At 39.6% G+C, this 24994-nt stretch overlaps 1 protein-coding gene across 2 annotated transcripts; it reads right to left on the reverse strand.

Moving 5' to 3' along the window:
* Positions 1-258: 258 nt before the first annotated feature.
* LOC146374580 (insulin-degrading enzyme) lies at positions 259-24289 on the reverse strand. Of its 2 annotated transcripts, none has more exons than XM_084948517.1 (25): positions 24150-24289; positions 22188-22372; positions 21401-21608; positions 20313-20482; positions 19418-19540; positions 18004-18116; positions 17651-17813; positions 17259-17351; positions 17028-17119; positions 16721-16801; positions 15747-15850; positions 14799-14901; positions 14573-14695; positions 14075-14157; positions 13114-13258; positions 11155-11265; positions 10946-11066; positions 9746-9837; positions 7512-7623; positions 5857-6024; positions 5360-5632; positions 4951-5012; positions 3272-3344; positions 3108-3175; positions 259-2324 (listed from the first exon to the last, which is right to left on the reverse strand). In XM_084948517.1, exons 1-25 carry the CDS (start codon positions 24233-24235, stop codon positions 2229-2231), a joined length of 3048 nt encoding a protein of 1015 aa, XP_084804643.1. In that variant the 5' UTR covers positions 24236-24289; the 3' UTR covers positions 259-2228. The 2 variants fall into 2 exon arrangements, with proteins under 2 accessions (XP_084804643.1, XP_084804644.1); XM_084948518.1 differs by having other exon boundaries at positions 24136-24264.
* Between the last annotated feature and the right edge of the window lie 705 nt (positions 24290-24994).

Raw genomic sequence — 24994 nt, forward strand, 5'->3', positions numbered from 1 at the left:
GAATCTGAGTGAGAGAGCCTGTTTAACACACTGTATAACCAACCACCTGGAATATTTAACCTGCACATGTCAACTTCTGTACAGGTGTTCTGAGATCTGCAGACTAAACCTTTCCCATCAGATCTCCTCTCTGCCAAGAGGCTGAACTGCACACTATGCTTCTAACGTTAGACTTCTACAGTATGAGCTCTGTAAATAAATGTATTTTCCAAATGTTGATGTGCATGTGTTGAGACTGGAAAAGTGAGACAGACGAGCTTCCATTCAGCTGTTTATTAATTAGAAACACAAGAAACATAAAAAGACCAAACTCAGCACTCTTCACCTGCCCATGACCCCCACCAGCCAATCACAGTCATTCTGAGTTGCTAAATACATCCAGAAATTAAAAATTTGATTTTCTAAATGAAAACCACTCACTAGGTAATTCACGTCAAACAGTGCATGGCCCGCCCAAGCCTGATATGTAACATTGGTTTCATCTAGAACGCTGTGTGAAAACTGCTTTATCACCGGCTCTCCCGAGACGCTGTGGAGCTACATGCTGTGTTTAATAGACTAAGGCATGCTTCTGCTGCTGGTTCTTTGGGTTTTCACCACAAGGTAATATAGTGCCTTTTAAAGCAGTAGAAGTTGATAATGAAGAGGACTTGTTTGAAATTAAAAAAATGAAATAGTTTGGATCTAATTGAGACAGTAAAATGCCGGGAAATATTTAAGAAACTTTTGAAAAAGCAGGACTATTCATGAACTCTACCTGAGAGCAGATATGTTAGGGGAATGGGAAAACATAAATTAAGATTCGTGGCTCCACCAGCAGTAGTTTTTACACTGTGAAACTGGTTAGCACCAAGAGAGCAGGTCACGTTAGCACTGCATCATGCAGGGCCAACAAAGCAATCAGGCTGGAGGCGGTCCTCTCTGGGGTTTAGGCCCACGCTGTTTCCTCTGCACAGCACTGAGTTTATTGCTTAGTGAGAGAAGTGCATATATTTCGGTAAAAGGATCCAGACTGGAGCGTTTTACCAAACTCTCGCCTTCAGACATCAATATGAAATGTTTTCTTGTTTTTAGAGAAAAAGTTCGAGCTGCTTTGTTTGACATCTATGCTTTAAGAGCTAATGCTCACCCAGAATTATGCTGGGGACAGAATGGATCCTCCAGGGTTGTGCCTCAAATCAGACCAGGATACAAACTAATCTGAAAGGCAGCAGCTGCAGAAAGTCTCTCATGCAGAGTGAACGGATCCTGACGACCTCCCCAAAGCTTTAACAGAGAGAAACAAGTAGTTTCTCTACAGCCGTTACTTTTCAGTTTTCAGAAACCGATCACACTGTAAATTGAATAACGTACTGATGTCGATGACAGACTAAATGTTTTTATTTTAATTACTAATAAAATTGAATAATAAAAAACAAAACAGCATGGACATACCCCTGAGATGTCTGAGTGACATACTACTGTGAAACGCATTAAAAAAGAAGAAATGTACGGGCATGGTTTAGTGGTTAGCAATTTAAAAACAGCTCCTCATAGGATCCCAATATTTTAGCAGTTTACAGGCAAACACGTTAAAATTCAGAAATTTGACTTAAAAGATTTCATTTGCCCAAGTGCATCTTCTGGGATTTCTCCCCCCCCAGGAGAGCTGTGGTTCCTCTCAGAGAGTTACAAACACACCAGTCCAAACAAATAAAAGCAAAGACCTTCATGGAGCTACTGTCTTTAACCTCAACAGCTCATCACAATAAACCCACAATCCATCCTCAAAGCAGGATGTCTCTGAATAATCCAAATAAAAAGCCTCCTACTGTGAAGCTTCTGCAGTACACTTGAACTCATTAAAGGGTCCTGGCCCTCAGCTTTTTTCTTTTTTTTTTTTGTCGTTTTGCTTCTTTTTCGTCTACAGCAGCCTACACAGTGCTGTGAAGCGTGAGCTTACGTCTCCTATTAGAGACGTTACATGAGGTGATTCTGGTGTTACCTCTATAATTATCACAGCTACGTCAACAACTTTGTGATTCTTTTGTTTCCTCTTTGAGTGGCTCCTCCCTGCTACACGTGCACACACCCGCATTCAACATGCATCCACGCAAACAAACACACACTCATGCAGGCTCCGTCAGATGAAGGTCTTCCTAGTGGCAGGAGGAGGTGAAGTGGTTAGATGTGAAACAGAGCAGGGCCACCCTCCGTGCCTCCCTGCTGTGTCGACCTGCCGGCCTCGCTCACAGTTTGGCTGCCATGAAGTTGATGTGAGGTTTGACCAGGGGGAACAGAGGCAGACTCCTCTTGAACTCCGTCATGTCCTGAATCACTGTGGGCTGCAAGAAAGATCAGATCAAAGGGAGGCTGAAAAACGACCCCCTCCATAAACTCCAGAAATAGTCCAGAAACAAACAAATTCTCTTTCTAAATGACATGTTATAAGTTTGGAGCCTAAAAGCAGGCTCTGACAAAGTATTAGACACTACAGAACACAATGAACACTGTCATCAACAAATGGAGAAAAGGAAAAACTGATCAAAAGAGGCTGCCAAGAGGCCTCCAGGACATTAAAGGAGCTGCCTGAATGTCTTCACTGAGCATGGCTAGAATAGCAAGAAGAAGATGCAATTGAAAGGTATGTCCACCTCATTTGACACAAGCTGATGATTAACAAACAAAAAATGTCAGAGTGAAGAATTTTAATTTATATTAAAAAAAAAAAAGAAAAGAAAAAAAAAGAGATAATAACATCTATTTGAGCAATTCAGTGTGTGAGACACAGACAAGCTACAAATCCACCCAGGTTAATGGTGTGGCTCGCAGTTCTACCCTTCAGTTATTGGTTAACAGACGGATGAGATGTATTGGGATGTCCTGGTTATTGTCACCTTTTCACATTTAACCTCCTAAGACCCGAACTCTTTCATGGCATGCATTTTTAATTTCTCTTTGCTTGGAAACAAAGAATTACCAGATTTTTTTTTTTTAAACCCAATTTTTGTTTCTGAGAAAAATGAGATCCACATATGAGGACATTTGTTTTATATTTCAATAGAACAGTGGTAGTATAATGTCCTCGTAAGTGCATATCAAGAAAAAATAAAAAGTTTGATCCTTACCTGTGGCAGGGAAGGAGCAGGAGCCAGGTTGACATCATTCTGAGCGGGGAACTCTCCCACTACTGGACCTGATGTACACACAGACAAGTCAGACTGTCAGTGAGTGACCTCAGTGGGTGTCTAAATGAAGCCTGTGTTATCATCTTGTGTCTACAGATACTCACAGGTGTCCATCTCCCTGGACAGCACGTGCACCGACACTTTGTGTCTCTTTGGGGCTTCGACCGTCAGTCGCTCCTGGATAGACAGACAGGTGAGGATGATACATGGAGGTTGTCAGGGAACATTATCACCAGAAACTATTCCCTCCATTAATGGAATGACTCATCACTTTTGGGAAAGAGCTTTGCTACCACAGAAAAGAAACCCAGCACAGACAGGATGGCTGTGTGTGTTTCCCCACTGAGTGTGTGATCAGTTGTGACAGCCCTGTGGAGATTTAGCGACACAGTCAGGCTTCATCTCTGACTCTGGATGGAGGATTATATTAGACTGAACATTTGGCTCATCTGCAGTCAGACGGCGTCAACTGTGGCAACCAGAAATTAAATAATAAAAAAAGAAAAAGAAAAGACGCAGCTTGTGCGATTGCTGCTGATATGACATTAGAAATGCATTAGGTTTATTCTGCATGGGGGCTGTAATGGTTTCTGCAGGGCTCCGATAATGCCAATTCTTTCTGGGGCCAGGTGTCCTTGGGCTCTTTATCCCCCCGAAACAAGCCGGCTGGCTGTCATTATTGCCGCTGATATGCTGTGAGCGTCCTGTGTCAGTGTCACCTCCACAGCTATGAATAGAAGCAGGAGGCTGGATGAGATGAAAGCTAGGAGGGCAGAATGAATGCAGCGGATCTGTGTATGTGTGGACACACAAACAGAGTAGGTGGTGCTGAATGAAGTCCTTTTTTCCCATTAGTACCTTCTCGCAACTCAGCTCGACTCGTTTTCCATTACAATCGAGTACCACCTAATGTGTGTGGGGTCATTATTAGCAACGCAACCGAACATCCCGTGACGTCACGTATGTGACACGAACGCTACAGAGGTGGACCTGGAGGCGATGTTATACCTGCTGCTAGGTCTGTGGCTTTCTGTCAGACATGGGGACCACAGTGTTGTTTCTGTGTAGCCATTTCTCTTATGCCGGGTTTCAGAAATGGTAAATATGATTTTCGTACAGGAGACACTCTCGTGACTCATCGAGTGATGCCACTGACTGCCCAATCGATGACATGCAGTCTATTGACGTCACATTTTCAGATCGCCTCTGATCGCTATGAACTCCGGTTGAAAAGGTACTAAAAAAAGTACCTAGTACCAGGTACTACCACCTGATGGAATACCCTCAAAACATGTCGAGCCGAGTCAACCTGAGTAGATAATAATGGAGTTTTGTCTGACATATATTCTTTCAGCAGTGCAAAACGTGGGGGCGAGGATATGCGACCTTTGAGTGGCCAAACTCCCACAGAGTCCCATACTAAAAGCCTCTAACTTCACAGCATTAAAAAGCATGTTGAGAACATCTGTAAGTTCAGTGAAGGGGCGTGGCCACTTTGACAGGTATGCTGACCAGGGACCTGCAGGTAGCAGCTGAGTAAATGAACTGAACCTCATCTAGTGCACAAATTGATCCTGCTTAACGAACCTGCCAGTGTCTAAACTATGATTAGGAGTTGCTACAGTTACCCTAAAAAAAAAGAAAAGAAAAAAAAAAGCTACAAACAGTTTTGTCTCAAACAGGTGTCAGACTGAGCAATCCAGCATGAGACACAAGGACATGTCTCATGCTGTTAAAAGTCTTCCAAGGAAGAGGCATCATGAGACAAAGCTATACTACTTACTCTGTAAAACTCCATTACGTTTTCTTTTGTCAACGTCTTCAGATACGCCACTTCAATGTTGTCTGCAAAACAGCAGGAAAAACAGAAGTAAATTAATTAAATTTAAAAAAAAAATAGAAGAGAAAGAAAAAGACAATAGTTCCAGTTTGCAATGCTTAAGAGATGGACTCAAGAGTGAATCCATGATTAAATAAGGTAGGCTATTTTAATTATCCTTTTATATATGATTAAAGGAAGAAACCTCTGGCTGAACCAGGCCCAGGGAGGGGCAGCCATTTGCCACAACTGGGCGGATTGCTGTCTTTTTATGTTACACAAGCTGGTAGATCAGGAAAAACCCATTTGGCCTGCAAACTAAACGTAATTAAGAGTTATCAGAGAGGTGAACTGGACTGCTGGGAAGCCTCACCTCTATCAAAATTGTACTGCTGAGAGATGATCTCTCCCCAGTATTTAGCACACTCAGCAGACAGCTTCTTCGGTTTGTCCAGGCGGCGGATGGCCAGGGCTTGGATGTGTTTCTGGAAGGCTTCCTCGCTCATTTCCTCCACAGCTTTCTCCATAGTACACAGGAAGGCTTCCACTCGGCTCTCCAGGTAGTGGGGCGCCTTCTCTGACTGGATGATGAAACGCAGCCCTTGTACTCCATTAGCCCGCCGTGGCCCGCTAAAGACAATGTAGCCTTTTGGGGGATTAAGAGAGGAAGTAGGTAAGAGCTCCAGACTGCTGTAAACACTGCTCCAGAAAGGTTTTTGTAAACCATTCCACTATGGACCAACTAGATGCATGAATAATATAAATAATAAACTTGATAAAGCTGACACTGTTTGTATAAACTTGAAATGGTCTGGAAAAAGGTACCCACGTTCTGTGTCATGCCCTATCATGTGTGTTTTGCAGCCTCACCCAGCTGTTCTTTGGTTCTCAGTGTGTTGAAGCAGGGCTCAGAGATGATCTGACAGAACAGCTCTAGCAGCATGTTGTCGTGGGTGGTCTGCATGTCTGTTTGGTAGTAGATTTCGATGCCACAATTGTTGTGTACCTCATTCCTTTGCTGGTAAACATACCAGCCACCTGAGAGGAACATAAGAATATACATTTATGCTGTAATCATGGAAGACAAATCATATACACGCTATGAAAAGATGACCACAAACAAAAATCACCAAAAAAATCCCCACAAAGCAAAATAACTGGACCGCCTTCATTCATGTGGCGATAAAAACCATTTCATTTTATGGGGAAAACTGAATGACACTTCACATCAATGTATTTTATTAGTTTGTTTCTTTTTTTAATTCATTTTTCAACTTTAACCCCATGTACTCACCTTGTTTTTGTACTTAATCAGTTATATGCAATATCAAACAGACTAAAAACAGGAAACAGAAAGACTAGATGTAAAAATATGAGCACCTGTAATTCTTCTGGCTTTGCTTTTTGGTCTGTGAAGGTTCAACAGGACCTCACTGAGATACGCTGAGAACTAAACTTGGCATGTGAGTGAGCAAAACCATCTGAAGTCATTTAAAGCACGATCCTTTTCATTAACCCAAAATCCACTGACTCATGAACTCTGATGAGCTTAGAAATGAATTTCACCAGCTGTGCTGTACAACTTAATACAATCCATCCCTGCACACTTAATCAGGTCTTTCAGTGCTGCATTAGAAACTTGCACAAGCAATTCCTACAAAAAGCACATGAGCCGTTTCATTGTAGTTTTACAGCTGAACTTCAGTACATTGCTTGAGCCATAGATAAGTACTGTACAGTAAAACCAGCACAGTTCAGATAGAGGACAGGGGACACTTCAATAAGACAGAAACAGCCCGTTGAATGCCAACAGCAATAACTCTAGTTTGTTTAAATCCACTGTGATCAAGTCTGCTCTGAATGCAGGACGAGTGCAGGCTGGGTAATGCAGGTGTCTTTATGCACATGCTGACTGAGCACTCTGGACCTGACACTCCCTGAGCACCGAGCCACAGCTCCTCCCACATTGTTCTCAACATGTCAAAAGTTCCACACACACTGAAGCAAGCAATAGCTCAATATTGCTGTCGGACGCATCCTTTGAATACTCAAAATACTAATGTGTTGTGTGAAAATGTGAGTTTCTCATTGTAGACTTTGATGAGTCACAGGGAAACCGTTGATAATTTTTTGTATAATTTATAGCTCTGCTTTTCGCCTCCACATCATTCAGCTTTCCTAATGTGATCTGAAAGGCAGTGCAGGTTTGCCTGTGTGTGTTCATTGTCTGAGCTGCTGACAGTGAGGTGTGTATGTATTGTAGCCAATGACGTCCATTTCCACTCAGTGACCATTATGTTCCTTTGAGGTAAATGTGGGATGCTGAATTCAATCAGGTCTTTTTTCAACAAACACACGATGGCGTCACTGATGACGAGAGCATTGGACAAGAACCCATCTGCGTGGTCGCCGTGGAGACAGTCATGACTGGCAGATGAAGATTTACAGTGCTTAATCTGTGTCTGTGTGTGTCTGTGTGTGTGTGTGTGTGGGGGGGGGGGGGTTTGGAGGAGTAGAGGACCTACCGTCTGGAACCTGCACCTCTCTGTAGCGAATCAGCTGGCTCGGGAGGAGAGGCTTTGTGTGAGCATGCTCAATGAGCGTGTCCTCCACCATTTGCATCATGCCAAGAGCAGACTAGAGGAGTGACAGATGGAAATCAAATTCAAACATTTCAGTCCACAAACTCTTGAGTAACACCAGCTGAACTCTCAGAAAAACATTTTGTAGAGATTCAAGAATTTTACATTTATTGTACCTACCAACATTTACTACATTACTCAAAATAACCAGCAGGTTCTTTTTAGGAGCACTTGTATAGTCAACTGTGATAGAAGTTATTCTCAATATGCGTGGTAAGCATCTTGACTTCACTGATATACAGTGTAGACATTTTGCCAAAGGAATTTTTAATTTCCTTAAAAAATTAAACATTGTATATTTTATAACATTAATTGTGATATGATTGGTAATTTATTTCAACATGTGAACAATATACAGGTACATTTAGAAAAGAAAATAAGAGAGAAAAAATACTATACAAAATACATACAAAATGTTCTGATTAATTTACATGTTGAAAGGGAGTGGGAAGAAGTAAACACTTATTTAATCTCACCCCTTTGCCATAAATTATCAGTTAATATTTAGTCAGCTTCCTTACTGATATAATTTGTAATAAAAATAGTGAACAGATTTCTGATATACTATATAATCACATCATGAAATTTTTTTTTTTTTTTTTTTTTTTTTAAATAGAGACATTCACTTAATTTCAATATTTTCCTTTTCTTTATAGTTCGAGAAGATCATATTTTTATAACTCTTTTTGAACCGTTTTATGTTTGGACATTGCTTTAATTCCATATTCAGACTGTTCCATAGTTTCACTCCATGAACAGAAACACAAAAGCCTTTTCTTGTAGTACGTACCTTCCCTGTTTTGAAGTTATAAAAACCCCTTAAATTATAACTTCCTTCTTTCAAAAAACACATACTCAGAATATTACCTGATAGTTCTTTATTTTTTGCTTTGAATAGAATTTGTGCTGTTTGGAATTTCACTAGATCGTCAATTTTCAATATTTCAGACTGCAAAAATAGTGAGTTTGTATGTTCCCTATAACCTGCATTGTGGATGATTCGAATTGCTTTTCTTTGAAGAGTAAAAAGTGAATGTAATGTGGTTTTATAGTTATTGCCCCCAGACCTCTGCACAATAGCTTAAGTATGGTGAAACCAGTGAACAGTATAGAATATGAAGTGATGTTCTGTTGAATACCTGCTTTGCCTTGTTTAGTATTGCAATGCTACGTGATACTTTGGAGTGATACTCACTTACGTGAGCTCTCCAGTTAAGTTTCTCATCTATTATTACCCCCAGAAATTTATTTTCACTGACTCTTTCAATATCAACACCATTTATTTGAATCTTTGCATTTGTATTTAAACTACTATTTCCAAATAACATAAGTTAAGATTTATTCAAATTTAATGATAATTTGTTTTTATCAAGCCAGAACTTCACTTTACTTATTTCATTAGTCATATCCTCCAATAAATTCTGCAGATCATCACCAGAGCAAAAAATGTTTGTATCGTCAGCAAAGAGAACCATTTTTAATACTTTGGACACTTTACAGATGTCGTTAATGTACAAGTTGAAGAATTTTGGACCCAAAACTGACCCTTGGGGTACACCACAAGCAATGTCCATACATTAGGAGCAACCACCATTTAATTTCACAAACTGCTTCCTGTCACCCAAATAACTCCGGACCCAATCTAAAGCTACCCCTCTGACACCATAACGTTCCAGTTTTCTTATTAATATATCATGATCTATAGTGTCAAATGCCTTTGTCAAGTCTATGAATAACCCAGCCACATATTGCTTTTTGTCTATGGAATTTGTGATGTATTCTATTGAATCTAATAGTGCCAATGACGTTGATCTGCTTGATCTGAATCCGTACTGACTCTCGGTGAGTAGTTTATGTTTATCTATAAATTTTTCCACTGATATAACTAAATCAGTTTTGTTCTCTCACATAAACCCCTCAGTTAGTTCATCTTCTGCTGTTAGAGAAGCTGGTCATTATTATAATTTGATGATCACAAAAGGGATCATTCCTCCATTTTAAGAGTGTTATTCTCTGACGAGCAGGTTGAAGTGCAGCTGGTTCACAGGATCTGATGAGACAATAAACCTCTGAGATATGGATAAATAAGTAGTAATAAGTAGTGACTCCAAACAAACCTCCTTGGTGATGTTGCCATGAAGAAGTGCTTCAATATGTAACCGTGACAACAGCTGAGGTATGAAGGCCTTAAGGCGTGGGAGAGTTACATCTGCAATACAGATCACAGGCAAAAGCAATCAATCAAAGAGTAATTTTCCAAGGGTGGTAACAGACTGATTCAAAGAATAACTGTTGAGTGTGGCAATTTCATCGGGCAGTCTTCCTGCCATGAACAAAGCAGCAAAGCAGCACGTCATATTGCAGTAGTAAAAATAATACCTAAAGATTGAGTTAGATGTGCATAAAAGTTTAAATTTAAGTCATGACACTCACAGCGTCTCAGAGACCACAGACAGAGGAGGACGGCGGGCTAAAGGGACTGATAACAAAAACGAGCTGTGCTAATTGGAGGCCCAGGTGACTAAGCTCCAGGTCCCTACCCAGCAGGTTAATTGAGTCTCGTGTGAATCTGAGGATACTCTGTGTAAGCTCTGTGGTTAAAAATATAACAAGCTGCCCTGCAGGCTCCAGACTGGCACTGTGCACGGGAAAGACTGCAGCTAGGGAAGCAACTGCTAGAGGACAGCTTCAGCATTTAAAGGAGAATTTAAGGAGAAAAACTGAAAAGAAGAAAAGACCCAAGGTGAGAGGAGAGGCCTCTACTGTGTGCAGAAACCTGAAAACTTCAGTGATAGTTTTACATTTTTCACTGCAGCTATGTGATTTAACCTTTACAGTGTCTGGGTTAAATTTGACCTGTTCTGAGACTTGACTACAGTAATTCAGGTCAATTTGATTGCTTTACTGGGTTTAGTCCACACGCTTCAAGTACTTCACATTCATGGCCAATTTAGAGTCACCACTTTACCAAAAATGCATGTCTTTGGACTGTGGGAAGAAGTCAGCATGTTTTCCCTGTCCTCCCTAACTCCACACAGAAAGGAGTTGGAACCTTCTTCCCAGGAACCTCCCTGCGAGGGGGTGGCGCCAACTACTGCACCATCTTGGGACCTGAACTGACCTTTCAGTGAGTGTGGAAAATGCCTGTGGAAGTTCCACACATGCTTGGTTTTCTACCACTCTAAAAACAAGTTGTTTTTTTTAATGTAAGAAATGCTCTGTATTATGTGTTTTAATTAACTCTGTTTGGTCCACAGATGAAAAAGCAGCCAGTAAGCATTCCTGCTGAGACAGAAGAGAAACATTAAGAGTCTCACCATCTAGAGCCTCTCTGAGCTCATCTTTGGTCCAAGCGACCTCGGTCATTAGAAGACGGAGGTAGTACATGGCATGCTGGTGAGGCTGCTCAGCTCTGAAGTTATTCAAAGACCTCATGTACTGCAGAAAGAAAGAAGGCAGAATCAGATCACCATTAAAACTGAGACTGGAAGCTAAACTATTACTGAGTCAGTGAGTCTGAACTTACAGCTTCCTTGATGATGTCAAAGCGCTTCTCGTCTATCTCAAAAGTGGCCATCTTCTCGATGATCTTCTTCAGCAGGATGTGCTGTTTGTCACTGTAGCCTTTAACAGACAGCTGCAGCACACAGTGACAGGAGACAGGCGGCACATCAACAAAAGGATACATTAAGCTTATTAGCATAACACTTAACATTTGTTGTTATTGAAGGTTTTGCATTCATTTGCTACCATGAATACATGAATGTGTTCTCCATTTAATTCAATCGTGGGCTGGCCAAACTATTGTGAAGAAAATCTTTCCAGATTAGACCGACTCCTCATGGTGAACAACAATCTGAATCTCTAGAGACTCAAAAACAAAAAGGATGTCAATGTTCTGCCTGAGTTCACTGCACGTGCTTGGGCATAAATGAATTTTCTTGCATCACGCACACCTAATGGCCCTTCAGGATTCAGGATAACCTCCCAGGGCTTCGCTGTCACTTTCATCCCACAGCTCACCTCACCTTGTGGCCAAGCCCCTGCAGTGACACCTGTTAAAAGTAATCTCTCCAAACATCGTTAACCTTGACAAACGGCCAGCATCCACACTAATAATGCTGACTCAGATCAATTACTTGCAGCCCATCACACAGCTACACAGCCCTCTGTAAGGACACACCACAGTCATGAATTCACAGGTGAGAAGGGAGCTAATGAATGCAGGTTAGTTGGTCATTATGACAGCTGAAGAGTTGTTAGAAGTCAGCAGGTTTTAAAGAACAGTGGAGAGACAACACCACAGCAAACCAGATTGATTCAGGCCATTACTTTGATATACAACATTAAATCACACACGCACACAAGCAAATTGCTCATTCATAAATCAAGGAAACAGAAAAACACCTGATTTAGTGATACACTCCTAATGATGTTAAACCTCCCAGATAAACCTGCACAGATCTTTAATGTTAATGCCGCATTCTACATACCTAAGAACAAAGGAGTGATGTCACGCCCAGTTTTGTTATTTGCAAGCAAATGCATATTAGACTTCTCTCTCAGACTGAACAAGCAGGATTTCACACAATCAAGAGTGTAGAAACCACAACCGCCAAGTTATTTTCACTGTGTTAAAGCCTCAAAGTGCAGCCTTCACTGGCACCCCATCTTCCCTCCAGACTTCAAACGGCTTACTTACGAGGATGGCATTCATCCCTGAGGCTACACCATACACCAGCCCAGCCAGGCGGGCTGCATATGTATACTCTTTTAAATCATCCTTCAGTAACCTGAGCAACAAGTAGGTCATGTTGCAGTGCAGGGGGTCTGCGTAAAGGTAGCGACTAATGGAAGGAAAAAAAGAAAGAAATGAAACAAATAAATGTTTGTTGGGAATCAAGTGTTGCCCAACACTGAATAAAAACACATATGAGAAGAATGATAATGAAGAGTATGTATATGCAGCCACATGACCGGCTTTCTGTTCTGCACTGACTGACAAAAACTTTTTGATGCAAGAATAGTGGCTGACTTTCAAACCTGATGCCTTAATTACAGGTGTGTGTTTAACCCCAGCACACCTAAAGGATGATTTGATATGGAGAGAATAAAAGCCCTCACAGGTAGGCATGGTGTTTTAACAGGAGGTTGATGAGCAGTTATAAAAGAGGGAGTTGTAAATAAAACAGATACTATGCCAGCCGGGTACAGGTTAGAAGGTGATGTAAAACACACGCAGGTTCAAAATCTCTACAAAACCGTCTCAAATGATCAAGCATGTCAAACAATAACAAACAATTAACTTTTAATATACAGCAGTTTCCTGTTATTGTAACTTGCAGTCTGGCCACAGACGCGGTCAGATTGGAAGGTTAACGTCAGCTATTGACCCAGGCCAGCCTGAGCCACTGTAGCCCAGTTTGAGGATAATAAAGGGAAGGCGGCATGAGGTCGGCGATGGGGAGGGATTGTGAATACTTACATACATCCCATAGACGGTATTTTGGAGGTCATAGTTCAAGCCAGCTAGCTCGGCTGCATATGCATACTCGTTGAGGGAGTCCTTGAGGAGCTCCAGGTATAAATATGCCATGTTACAATGCAATGGGTCCACGTACGCAAACGGGCTGTAGAGAAAATGTCACACAAAGCATACAAATAAAGCTGCACGAGCTGATGCAAACTGCAACTACTGTGTAGCATGTTTCACAATTTATGAACATATAATTAACTGTAGCTATCAGCAGTGTAACAGTGGAATTACTTACAGACTAATACTGTCTAATTGTAGTCCCACCTAGAAGGGTTTGGCAGTGTTTGTCAAGAAGCTGATCCAAGTTAATCCAAACGATCCTATATTACACAGTAGCTAATTCCAGAAGCATTTAATCCTACTAAATTAAATCAACACTGAACAAGGGAACAGCCACCTACCTTGAATAAAGAAGACAACCAGTAGAATGGTGTGTCCATTTATGTGGAGTTACACATGGCACTCATTTAACTTTGTTGCTTTTAACATGCTGACCTGTGACCATCCACAGTCAAACCTGGACTTATTTTCCAGAAGATCTGCATTTTAAGTGTAACCAATATGAGATCTACTCTCCGGTACAGTCGTAAAAGCTACTTTTAGTTGCTCCCTTGTCACAAGGGGTCACCAAAGTAGGTAACTTTGGCAATTTTACATCTGACACAACTTCAAAGAAAATGTGTGTCTGCATATCATATTGGGAAACCTGATGACACTAATAAATGAATATTTTGATAATTATTTTTGCACTTTGTTATCTGATTACTTTAAAACTTATTATGCACTGTTGTAGCAGCAGTACATTTACTATTTCTCATTATTGAGTTAATCTTAAGAGACACAATTTACTTGGTAAGAATTTGTGTCCACACTCCAGCTGCAGAACAAATCCTCTATATTTACTACTCACCTGAAGAACTCGAAGTTCAGGCAAGCCTTGGGGAGGAAGAATTTGTCATCCTGCTTGAACCACACCTTGCTCATAGCAGTGTCCTGGAAGAAATGAAAACCAAACTTAATTTCATATTCATGGAAAGTCTTAACAAAGTAAAGCATTGAAATGCAAGCAGAAGGTAAACTGTACAAGCAGACGACGCTCATTTAATCACAGAAATCTAACAGTGTTACTTTGATAGGTCTCTTAGCAACAAACAACAAAAGCCATACTAACTTTTATTCAGTTTTTCCAACAGAAATGGGAAATGTAAGCTTTTATTAGCTGCTTAGTTCCTCTGATCCTGACATAACAATAACAACTAATGCTTGATGTCTAAATCACAATACCACATTTCCATATGAAAGCATAAGAGACTTAAGAAGAAGCAGGTAAGCAGGGACCGTCCAACGCAGTCAGACAATGAAAAGTGACAACACTTTGATGATGGAGCTGTGCAGAGAAAACACTTGCCTTGATTAAAGTGGGAACTGACGGAGAGTCTTTCTCAAGAGGGTAGATCTCGAAGTTGGTAGGGATGAACTCATTTTTCATTGGCAATTTGAATTTGCCGTTGAGGTCTGCATTTGCCCATATCTACAACAGAAAAAGATAAACAATCAACAATCAGAGCCTTATATAACTGATGTAACGGTTATACGCTGATTACACAGCAGAAAAACTGGACACAATCATTCACCTTGATGGTCTCCTCAGAGATGGCCTCCTGTTTGTACTGCGTGCCGTACCACTCTTCTGTCATGTCTGTTTGTCCTTCAAATGATTTTGACACCACTGCAACTCTGGAAAAGTAAGAAGACAACAGGTCACATTATAGATCTATACAAAAAGCCCTCTGTGCTACTTAGTGCCTGTTAGCTGCACAAGATGTGAGTGCTTTTCCATTTCGATCATGTTTCAGGTGGTGCACAGCCATTGACACATCGTTTGGCTGGAGCTGTCAGAGTGCGGGTTTTTCCTAAGTTTGAACATTTATCCCATCAGTATGTTTTAGTTAAACAAAGTTGAAGGACTCAGTGTAAAAGGAAATGGTGTTTCTCTGTGACTTCACTTGCAGCTGGAATGAGATGGATGAATAAAGAAGCATTCGTTCATGAATTTAAAGCAGTTTTGGCAAAAGCCCAGAATTAAATGGCCACTTCAGCAAAGGAAGAGACTGGCATGCAAACTGTCAGGGTCAACCAATGACTGCATGCTGTCGTCTCCTTAATACACATTAAGAAATGGACCGGTTACAAGTCTGGACTTTGCTTGGCACAACAGCTGCAACCCAGAAAATGAATTAAAGCTACACCAGGCCCACTTTTATTTCAGTCCAGTTATCCAAGTGGGACTGCAGCTGTAAAGTTTAGCTTAAAGTTTATCACACTATGTGCCCACATCTTCCTCTGAGAGGTTATACATTCAGATTAAAGTAAAAGAAGCAAACAGAAATTTGCCCAACAAGTTCACTGCTGCAGAAATGATCTAATCAGCAGGTTATTTTTTGCTTGATAAACACAAAACTCACAGTCTTCTTTTACAACTGTTGTTATTGCCTCAATCTACTTCTAGTTTTGTGCAGTTTATTACTTGGTAACAGAAAAGGTAAAGTGAGCCTCACTACACATTGCAAAGTCACACTGACCTGACGTGTTCTGGTCTCAGCTTATCCAGCACCATCTCGATCAGATCTGGCCTGAACTCTTCCAAGAGGTACTCTGCTGCTAGAACTTCTTCGAGAGGGTAGTACTACGACACACAAAGAAAGCTGTTGGCATTGCACCGTTTGAAAACACAAATGTGTAAAAGGCCTCCATAAAGTAAATTCTAAACTTCTACTTAAAAGGACCGACGATGAATCTCATTTACTATTAACACCTCGCTGTGTTTTTGGTAGCACAGTAGATATACAAAGTTGTTACATAATATCTTACAATGACTGCAAGCTCTCAAATGTATGGAGATGTGCATGTATTCCATCTTAAATATGCAAAAGCAACCCCTTGTATTAAAAATAAAATAAAGGACCAAGGCCCCACTTTGGAGCCATGTGCTTTAGCCCATGGGATCCAGCTGGCCTTTGCCCAAAGAAGCCTACATGGGTCTAAAAGGGCTGTAGGGGCCCATGTTGAGTGGGACCCTCAAAGGTGAAGGTCCCAACACAATCCCCGGCTTCCATGTACTTGCTTGTGGTACATGAACTGGATATAGTGGGCTCGCCTCAACACATAGCTTGGGCTCTGGAACAAAGCTCCTGGGGAAGGGCTGGACTCTGTTCCACTTTGGAGCTGCACTAGGTGAGAAACAGCGGCAGGGGTGGGTATTTTGCATGCATTTGACCGCATGCCTTTACCCAAGACACACTGGAGATCTCCTGTCTGACAAGAGAAGGACTCTTTATCTCCCTGGATTCGCAGGAAAAACTGGCTAATGTGAGATAAGTCTTGGGTTTCCTCCTTAGACTGCTGTCCCCAGAACCCAAAAAGTAAATTAAACATTTGGTACCTTACTCCACCTGCTGCAACAATCACATAGTGTGCATTTTGATACAAATAAAAACTAGCCTGATTCTGACAAGGCTGCCTGGAAACAATGACTGCAGATAAAAGAGGGACCTACATGTAGTAAACCTGCAATTTTGGAAGTGTAGCCACGGGGACGCTCCTTGTCTTTGAACCTGAAGGCAACATTGTTTAAATCCTATAGAGAGAGACAAAAAGGTTGAAGGTGTAACAGCTGAAATCACCAAACATACAATGACTACATTCATTTAGCTTATTGATCCAGATCTATTAACTGTGATGCACATAATGGAATCCATATGCTATTCTAATTTCTTTTTTAAAACTAGCTTTTACAGTGAGGAATAGGAAATCCGTTTATACTGACTCTTAGAAAGTATCACTGAACTAACAACATGAATCACCTTGCACTCCTCAAACACCCACTCTTGAGGCCCTTCAGTACGTAGTTTCTGGATGTACTGGAACATGTGGAAGATTATGTCCTCAACGTGCACTGCAGTGACACACAGATCATGCCCCAAGATTTAATATTTACATTTCTTTTCCCTACACATACTGGGATTGATCATAATCACATGCAAAACACACAAACTAGGTACAATTCATGTAAAGTAATGAGATGCATGACTTACAGAGGCCCTCCTCAGTCAAGTCCACATTGATGATGAAGAACATGAATCCTCTGGCTCCCTCTTTCTGACCTCCAACAAGTGTGTTCACCCAGCCTTAGAAAGTAATTATTGTGAAAATTTAGCAAGGTGTTTCTTTCATTTTTATGATAAAAGAAACTGTTACTGTGAATGTTTCTGTCCTAAAAGAAAATTGACTTCTATTCCAATCACTAAATTAGACGAACACAGGTCTCCTGGTGTTACATTTTATGGTTCAATGATGAAACTTTTTTTGTTATGTCACAAAACACATAATTAAGTAACCTCGGAGCCAATCATATATTTTAGGATATGGTTTTACTAAGTGTATCACTTGCTCTAATAATATTTGACACCAGCTTGCAGTCTGCTACCTTTAGATTTCAGCTCAGATAACAAACTTCCAGGTCCTTCGTGACCAATCAGATGTCCCAGATAATGTCCTGGGTTTGATTTGTAGTACTTCTGTAGGTCTGGGATGGGGAAAGTCACATAAAGATTTCTAATGTCTTTGATGGGAACCACTTTGTAGAATTGCTGTAACAGGAAAAAAGAAGAACACCACCAACCAGAAATGTGTTACTAAGGGCTCTTTCATCTGACACTTCAATGACTGTAGTAAACAGAAGAATTTATGAATCCCACAGTAACATGTTAGGGGAAAAAATGTTTACAGACATTTTGCAATGCAGTAAAAATGTAAAGGAGTGAGAAGTAAGCAGCTCACTTTAAGGTGTTGTTCCTGGAAGGGGTGTTCGGGAAATTCTGGAACAGGCACGTTTTTGTTTTCCACTTCTCCAAATAATTTAACCACCATGGCCGTCAACTCATCCAGTGATTCTGCCAACAAAGGGTTTAAAAAAAAAAAAAAAAAAAAAAAAAAAATCACATATACTGAATTTACAATAAAGTTCCCCCCCTTAAAAAAATAAAACAAAACCCTAAAACAGTTGATTGGCTAGCTATTAGCATTTCAAGCCTGTAACTTTTAGCTGTCAAACAAACTGGCTCAAGTAAACCTTGCTTGCAGTCTATATTTTAACACTAAAGCAGATTATAGGCCATTCTTAAAGGCCTATAATGGAATGGAAAACAAATGCCACAAAGAACTGTGTGTATCCTGGTTTGAAATTAGACACTGTTAAGTTTTAAGTTAAAAGTACATTGCTGAACATTTGGCACTTAACATTTGTATTTTGTTTTGTTTTTTTAAATCTAGTTTTTTTTTTTTAATCTACATGCTCTTTGTCTAAGAGTATTTGAAGTAATAGTTCAGCTTACTAAAATGTATTAATTTGGATAGGTAATACATTTTAGTAGTGTTTGAGTCATATTTATAATTAACCCAAGGTGTTCCTAGGTAATATAAACTCTATCAAACCAACACAATTTTTTAGTAGGATTCAATGCTACAAAATATTTCTCCACAAAGTGAAGCTAACAACTTTGATTTCAAACTGAGTCTTGAAGTTTTAAATATTAAGAACGCTCACTGATTAATACAGCTTAGTAAAGGAGGACAAGAAAAGAAAAATAAATAAATCTGTATGACACCACACCCACATGACTTATAACACATCTTTACTTCTAATTACTAACTACATGCGTGGGTGAACTGTGGTATGCAGGATCATGTGTCCTGTATGGACTGGAAGGATGGTGAGTCTACAAGTCCAGCATTCATTTATTCATTTTAAAGCTTTAATTTCAAGTTATTTTGCAACTTTAGATTACTTATATGAATCTATTAATAAATGAAAATACATTAATATAGCTTACTTTATACAAAATTAGCTCTTTTTTTTAAGGCATGGCAGCAGCACTTGTCCATGGTACCACTAAGTCAAAAATGTTCGACAACAGGTTTAATGTCCCTAAAAGCCAGTAACTCAAGTCTCTCATCACTTTCACGTTATTCGATGGAACGAAACAGATATGTTATCTTGAAAGTCTCTCGTTTTTGGCAGTGACACCAAGGCACATTATCACAGCTGATTTGAGAACAACACATCGTTTTGCTCTACAATGAAATGTGAAATACTAGAATTCAGGCGACATTCATGCATGACTTGCACATTGTTCAGGTCAGATGATTATTTTGCAACATTTAAACATCACATGCGTGAGCAATGTCATCTTACCTCTTCCTAACACACACAGACCCATGAGGTTAGAAGAGTAATATGTAGAGTGGAATTTCAGAAGCTCCTGACGGACATCAACCCCCTCTTTAGATGGTCTGGTCTCTAGTGTCAATTTATTTCCTATAAAAAGATCAGCAATGTACATTTTAATGTAATTAAGAAAAGGCAACACACTCCCGTAGTGAAATTCAGTGAAATTACATTCCATAATCAATTTCTATATTATAAAATCAACCCCCTAAAACAAGTGCTACAGTCTACATGAAGCACTTCTAAGGCAAATTAAGTGGGTTTTTTTTGTTTTTTTTAAAGAGACACCATCAAAGCAGCAGTCAGGAGAAGCTATGTTAGTCTGCTGAGTGCACTGCTTTCAGATACGTCTGATCCTCTCCTGTTCTTAATGTGAATACAGACGGTATAATTCAAGACTGCCGTCAGGTGGCTATTTTGAGCTCAGAGCTGCTCTGAGTATACGTCACTCTGATCTGGAATGACTATCAGAAAACTCCTAAACTGCTTTCTCAAAAAACAAACTGAAATTAGTTAATGTTTAAAATAAAAAACCAAAGCCATTAAGAAGTATTTCTGGGCTAAAACAGCCGTCTCTTATAATAAGTAGGCTGCATGAATGTAAACCTCATTTAATCAAATATTAGCCACAGTTAACATATGTGACTGGATTCTGCTCTAGATTAGTAGTCTAATGCAAAATCTAAAACACATCATATCGACCCTATGAAGGGAATTCTTGCTTAAATATTCTGTGCAGGGCAGTTTTGCTCTCCAGACAAAATATTCTGCTATAAAAATTGAAATGCGATGCACTAAGCAGTCAGAATGAATGATGTAAAGACATAGTTTTAAAGTGAAGTCTGCCAAGAACAGTCTCTACCTGTTCCAAATTTACTGAAAGGGTGTTTTGGGTTGCCAGTGGCCTTTTCCAACTGAAACAGCCTCCAGGCATCATTCATCAGGTTTTTCTCATGCTCAGAGTCCACAGCATTCACCTCGCGGTCCTTGCAGCTCTCGTCAAACAATGGGCACAGAAAGAACTGGGCAAACCTACAAAGGTCAGAAGTTGCTGTTATCAAGGAGTACATTTCAGTATGTAGAAAAACAACAGAGGTGTGTGATAATACTAATAGATTTCAGATTTTCTGCTGTGTACAATCTTGTTTATATTAAATACAGATTATACGTTATGACTGTTTGGAAAACGAACAAAAGCTTTGCAAGAGTACAAAGTCAGAGCAACTGCCATGCAAATGAGGAAATGCTAAGCACACTCTAAAATTCATAGTGTGCATCTAAAGATGTACACAGCAACCATTATACTGTAAAAAGTAATCACTGTAGTTCTGTCACATCATAAGGCTGCTTAAAAAAAAAAATCAACATTATTGCAAAGGAAATGGACCATGAACTTCTTTTAATATATGTTGTATTCTTAACATACACACTCCAAAATACTCATAATCTTCCACCGTTTACCTCCTAAAAACCTAGAAATGTTGGTTTAATTAAGTAACTATAATTTAAACCATAATATTCAGATATCTAGTCTGTATATATTTTTAATAAGAATAGGAAAATTAGGCTGACTAACTGAATTATACGATCCTTTCATTTTCCACAAAGGAATCATCATCAATAATTCAGATCACTCCTCACAGTTCTTTCCTACCACTGAAGCCCAGGTGGCTTGAACGGCACAAGGGAACAATTAGACAATGTCACCCAAAAAAAAATTAAAAAAAATAAATTTTTTTTAGATAGATAGATAAAAAATTTATATTAATTTTTTATCTATCTATCTATCTATCTATCTATCTATCTATCTATCTATCTATCTACCTACCTACCTACCTACCTACCTACCTACCTACTAGAAATTTAAGACCACTGAGCTTTTAAATGTGTATCATGTATCACTTTGATGTTTCTGCCAAAATTAATACCATCAAATGAACACCAACATACCTATCTAATGCTCCTTGCAAGTGCTCATGGGAAACATCAAAATAATAGTTGGTATGTTCTCCGCTGGTGAAGGCATTGGAGCTGCCTGCGTGCTCACTGAGGAACTGGCTGTACTCGTTCTCCTTGGGGTACTTCTCTGTTCCCAGGAACAGCATGTGTTCACAAAAGTGCGCCAGCCCTGAGATGTTTGGTGGGTCAGACAGAGAACCTGCAAATTGAAAAGAAATTCCCATAGAAATGTAGTTAATGGTGCTGCTTCTCTTTCATCAATGCAACAGTTGTGACTTTTAATGTTTGCCAGGTGAGAAAAACAGATCTGTAACGGCACCAGAACAGGTAGATTTATATACAATGAGATGTACATGACTAAATTCTTTATCATTTTTATTCAACATATAAAAAGAATGTCACAGGAATTTCACAACTTCCTCAGACATTCAAAACAACTATCTAATGCTTAGTCAGTGAGAACTTTAAGCTGTGGGTCACAACAGTTACATGTTATTTTCTGGTGAAAAGCTATAATAGAGAAACCAGATAAGTACATAATGTCATATCTAGTTTGCAAACAGAAATACTAGATAATAGACATCAGAAATACCCATCCAAAGCTTAAAAGACGTCCGGCAACTAATGAGGCAACTCTATGCATGAAAGTATATTGGTCAGCAAGGCACAGTTATATTATGATGTGGGAAAATTGCTCTGCTTTTCCAAATGGTGTGATAGAACACGGAAAAAAATCATGGTCACCTGACCGGGACAAAGAAAATTAAAACCTATTTACCTATGTGGACATCCAAAGCAGCTGAAGATTTGTCTGTGGTCGGGTCACTGATGAGCACTGCCTTCAGGCCATTGATAAACTCCAGGCCCCTGTATTCCCGCTTATCCTCAGGTGAGCGAATAACATCACTAACCACCCTCCTCACAGCCGGGTCGGTCATTCTGACTGACAAGGATGACACCAGTCTGCAAGCAAAGAAAATCAAATGGACACTTACAATTAAAATTTTAATGTTTTGATTTAACGTGACATAATGGCCAAAGGAGATTTTAGGACAAAAGATGCCTCTAAATGCAAGTAAGCTTAGAAGTCTATATTTGGTATGACCACCTTTATTCTTAAACACACTGTCATGCTAAAAATGAACCAATCAGACACGTTCCAGATAGTACTGCACAGTTTGTTAAATAGGTTAGTAATCATCAGTTTTTACATGATTGCCAACATCGCAGTCCCAAACCATGACATAGCCTCCAACATGTTTCACAGATGACTGTAGAAACTCACAGTTGGACCTCTCCCAACCACCTCCATATATACTGCTGACGACTTGAACTGAAATGTTCAAATTTGGATTCATCACTGTGTAAGAATATTTTGTTCTTCCACTGGTTTTAAGTCCTGTTCTTGTGTAATTTTACATTCTTTAAGAAGTGAAACATGGTGACATCCATTCTTCCACTGAGAACGTTTCTAATGAGAGTTCAGCGACGAGCAGATGGATCATCTGAAGGTCCCAGATGCATCTTTCAAGTACTGACAGGATGTTTTTTTTCCCCTATTCCTTAAAGACATGACTTTAAGATACGGCTCATCTGTTGCAGATAAAAGTGACAGGCCTAAAACTTCTTTTAACCAATTTCCTCAAATTGCAGGATACACTGCACAAGATGTTAACATATGGCATACGTTTTCAGCTAATAGCTCTATGGGAATCACCTGGTTAGTGTTAAGTGTCTTAACAAAATTTAAAAACCAACATCAAAAACATTATTGTGAAAATGATCATGTACAAGGGCTAAAACCGACTCAAAAAGCTGCCAGAGTCCAAATAAAAACTTGTGTCAGAAAAATGTAAGAAAGCCTGGAGAACTACTGCTCAAGACCAATAAAAATAAATAAATAAATGAAAGAAAGTCTGGTTCCTTGGAAGCATAAAGAAGTAGAGTGTTTCTAGATAGTTGTGTATATAGAAATTATCTGTCTGAATGAATATGAAAAAAAGAAAAAAACAAAAACAAAAAACACACCCATAAGGATTAAAGGGAGCTGTGTTTTAACAGGTGCCGTGACTCACGTAGTTTCCACACATCACTGTAAGAGCTGTTAAGCAACACATGGCTCGTTTACTGCAGTTTTACTGAAATATTACATGAAATCTTTAATGATTTTCGGGAACACTGTTTTTGAACAACAAAAAATTAAACGAAACCAGCAACACAGTTTAGATAACCAACTATTATCACTGCCTTGGTGTAATTGCTACTTACGTACAGTAAGCTAAACAGCGATGACAGTTAACAGACAGCCACGACGTAGATGTGTGGAAATATCTCTCTGGTACTGAGCACAACGGGGATTACAGTGTGCTACAGTGACTCAGTAGAGGACACAAATTAATCCATTACGCAGAAAGGAAAGTCGCGCTAGCTTATTTAATGAGGGATAAAAGCTTCAGAAAAGTTACCAAGCAACCATGTGAGAAACGGGATGTCTTGTCTAACTCGCTGGCAAACATTTGGTTCCGCAAAGCTAAAAAGTGTATTGTAAGCGATCACGGAAGCGCAGGACACAAATACACAATGTAGGATCAGCTAACATTTCGCTTTAGCTAGTGAGGTTAGCTGGGTCAAAAAACCGGCTCGAGCCGCTAAGATTAGTTTGGTGTTTAGCCAGCTCGCTGCTCGGTGTAAAAATAACTCTCCTATTTTTCAGTTACAACACTTACCTAAAAGAGCTCACCTAAAAGGTTGGTTAAGACAGAAAACGTAGCCTGCTGACTGAAGATATCTCGTAAACTGGGCCGTTCGGTTAATGCACTTAAACATACTTTGCACCCATGAAAAACAAACCTGGGCTGTTACGGCGCCATCTTTGACTAGACACAAACAATCGATAGAAGAGCAGAGCGCACCTCATAGAGGCAGGTTGTCAAATATTTAATAGATTCTGCCACTGACGCCTTAGACCACGACAGCGTCAGTCGTAAAGCCAAATACTTAAGATTAAAATAGCAACGAAGCGCCAAACTGGCTAGAATAGTTCAGAATATTGAGCACTGTCATTGATTCGGAAACCGATTATACAGTCTGCGTGTAGATTTCCTTTTACGTTAAGCATGACAGATCAAGTTTCCAGCCCTTTGTCAGAGTGAAAAATGAATAAAGCTGCTAGGGAAAAAACAGGAAATGTTATCATTTCGTTTTCCTAAAAAAATATTATTAATAATAATAATTTAAAAAAAATCACAAGGCTCCTCCGTGGTCCTCCATCTCCTCTAAATGTATAATACAAGCAATCGGTAGTTAATATTTTATTTTAAAGTCTCAAAAGAAATTACTATATTAGCCTGTATACATTTGAAAACTGTGTATGACTATACGTTTGCATAATATTATGGTTGTTGTGTGTTTTTTAATTTTACAATTAAGAACAAGTGTCACTGTGATATTTTAAATATTAAGTGGTATTAAGTGGAAATGTAAGACTGAAGGATGACAAGAAGAAAATAAAATATGACTCAGTCGTTAAGAATGAATTTAAATAACCAAAAATTGCTGCTCTTTACTGTGCTTTGGGTCTCTCTC

The sequence above is a fragment of the Perissodus microlepis genome, chromosome 13 (assembly GCF_051167445.1).
Source record: "Perissodus microlepis isolate ML-2025 ecotype Zambia chromosome 13, ASM5116744v1, whole genome shotgun sequence".
NCBI lineage: Eukaryota > Metazoa > Chordata > Actinopteri > Cichliformes > Cichlidae > Perissodus > Perissodus microlepis.

Coding starts and splice junctions, on each gene's coding strand:
- LOC146374580 (XM_084948517.1), bottom strand. CDS start 24,235: ATGTTTAAGTGCATTAACCGAACGGCCCAGTTTACGAGATATCTTCAG. Junction 21,609..22,187: donor TGCTTTGGATGTCCACATAG/GTAAATAGGTTT, acceptor TTCAATTTGCAG/GTTCTCTGTCTGACCCACCA. Junction 17,120..17,258: donor CTTGACTGAGGAGGGCCTCT/GTAAGTCATGCA, acceptor GTGTCACTGCAG/TGCACGTTGAGGACATAATC.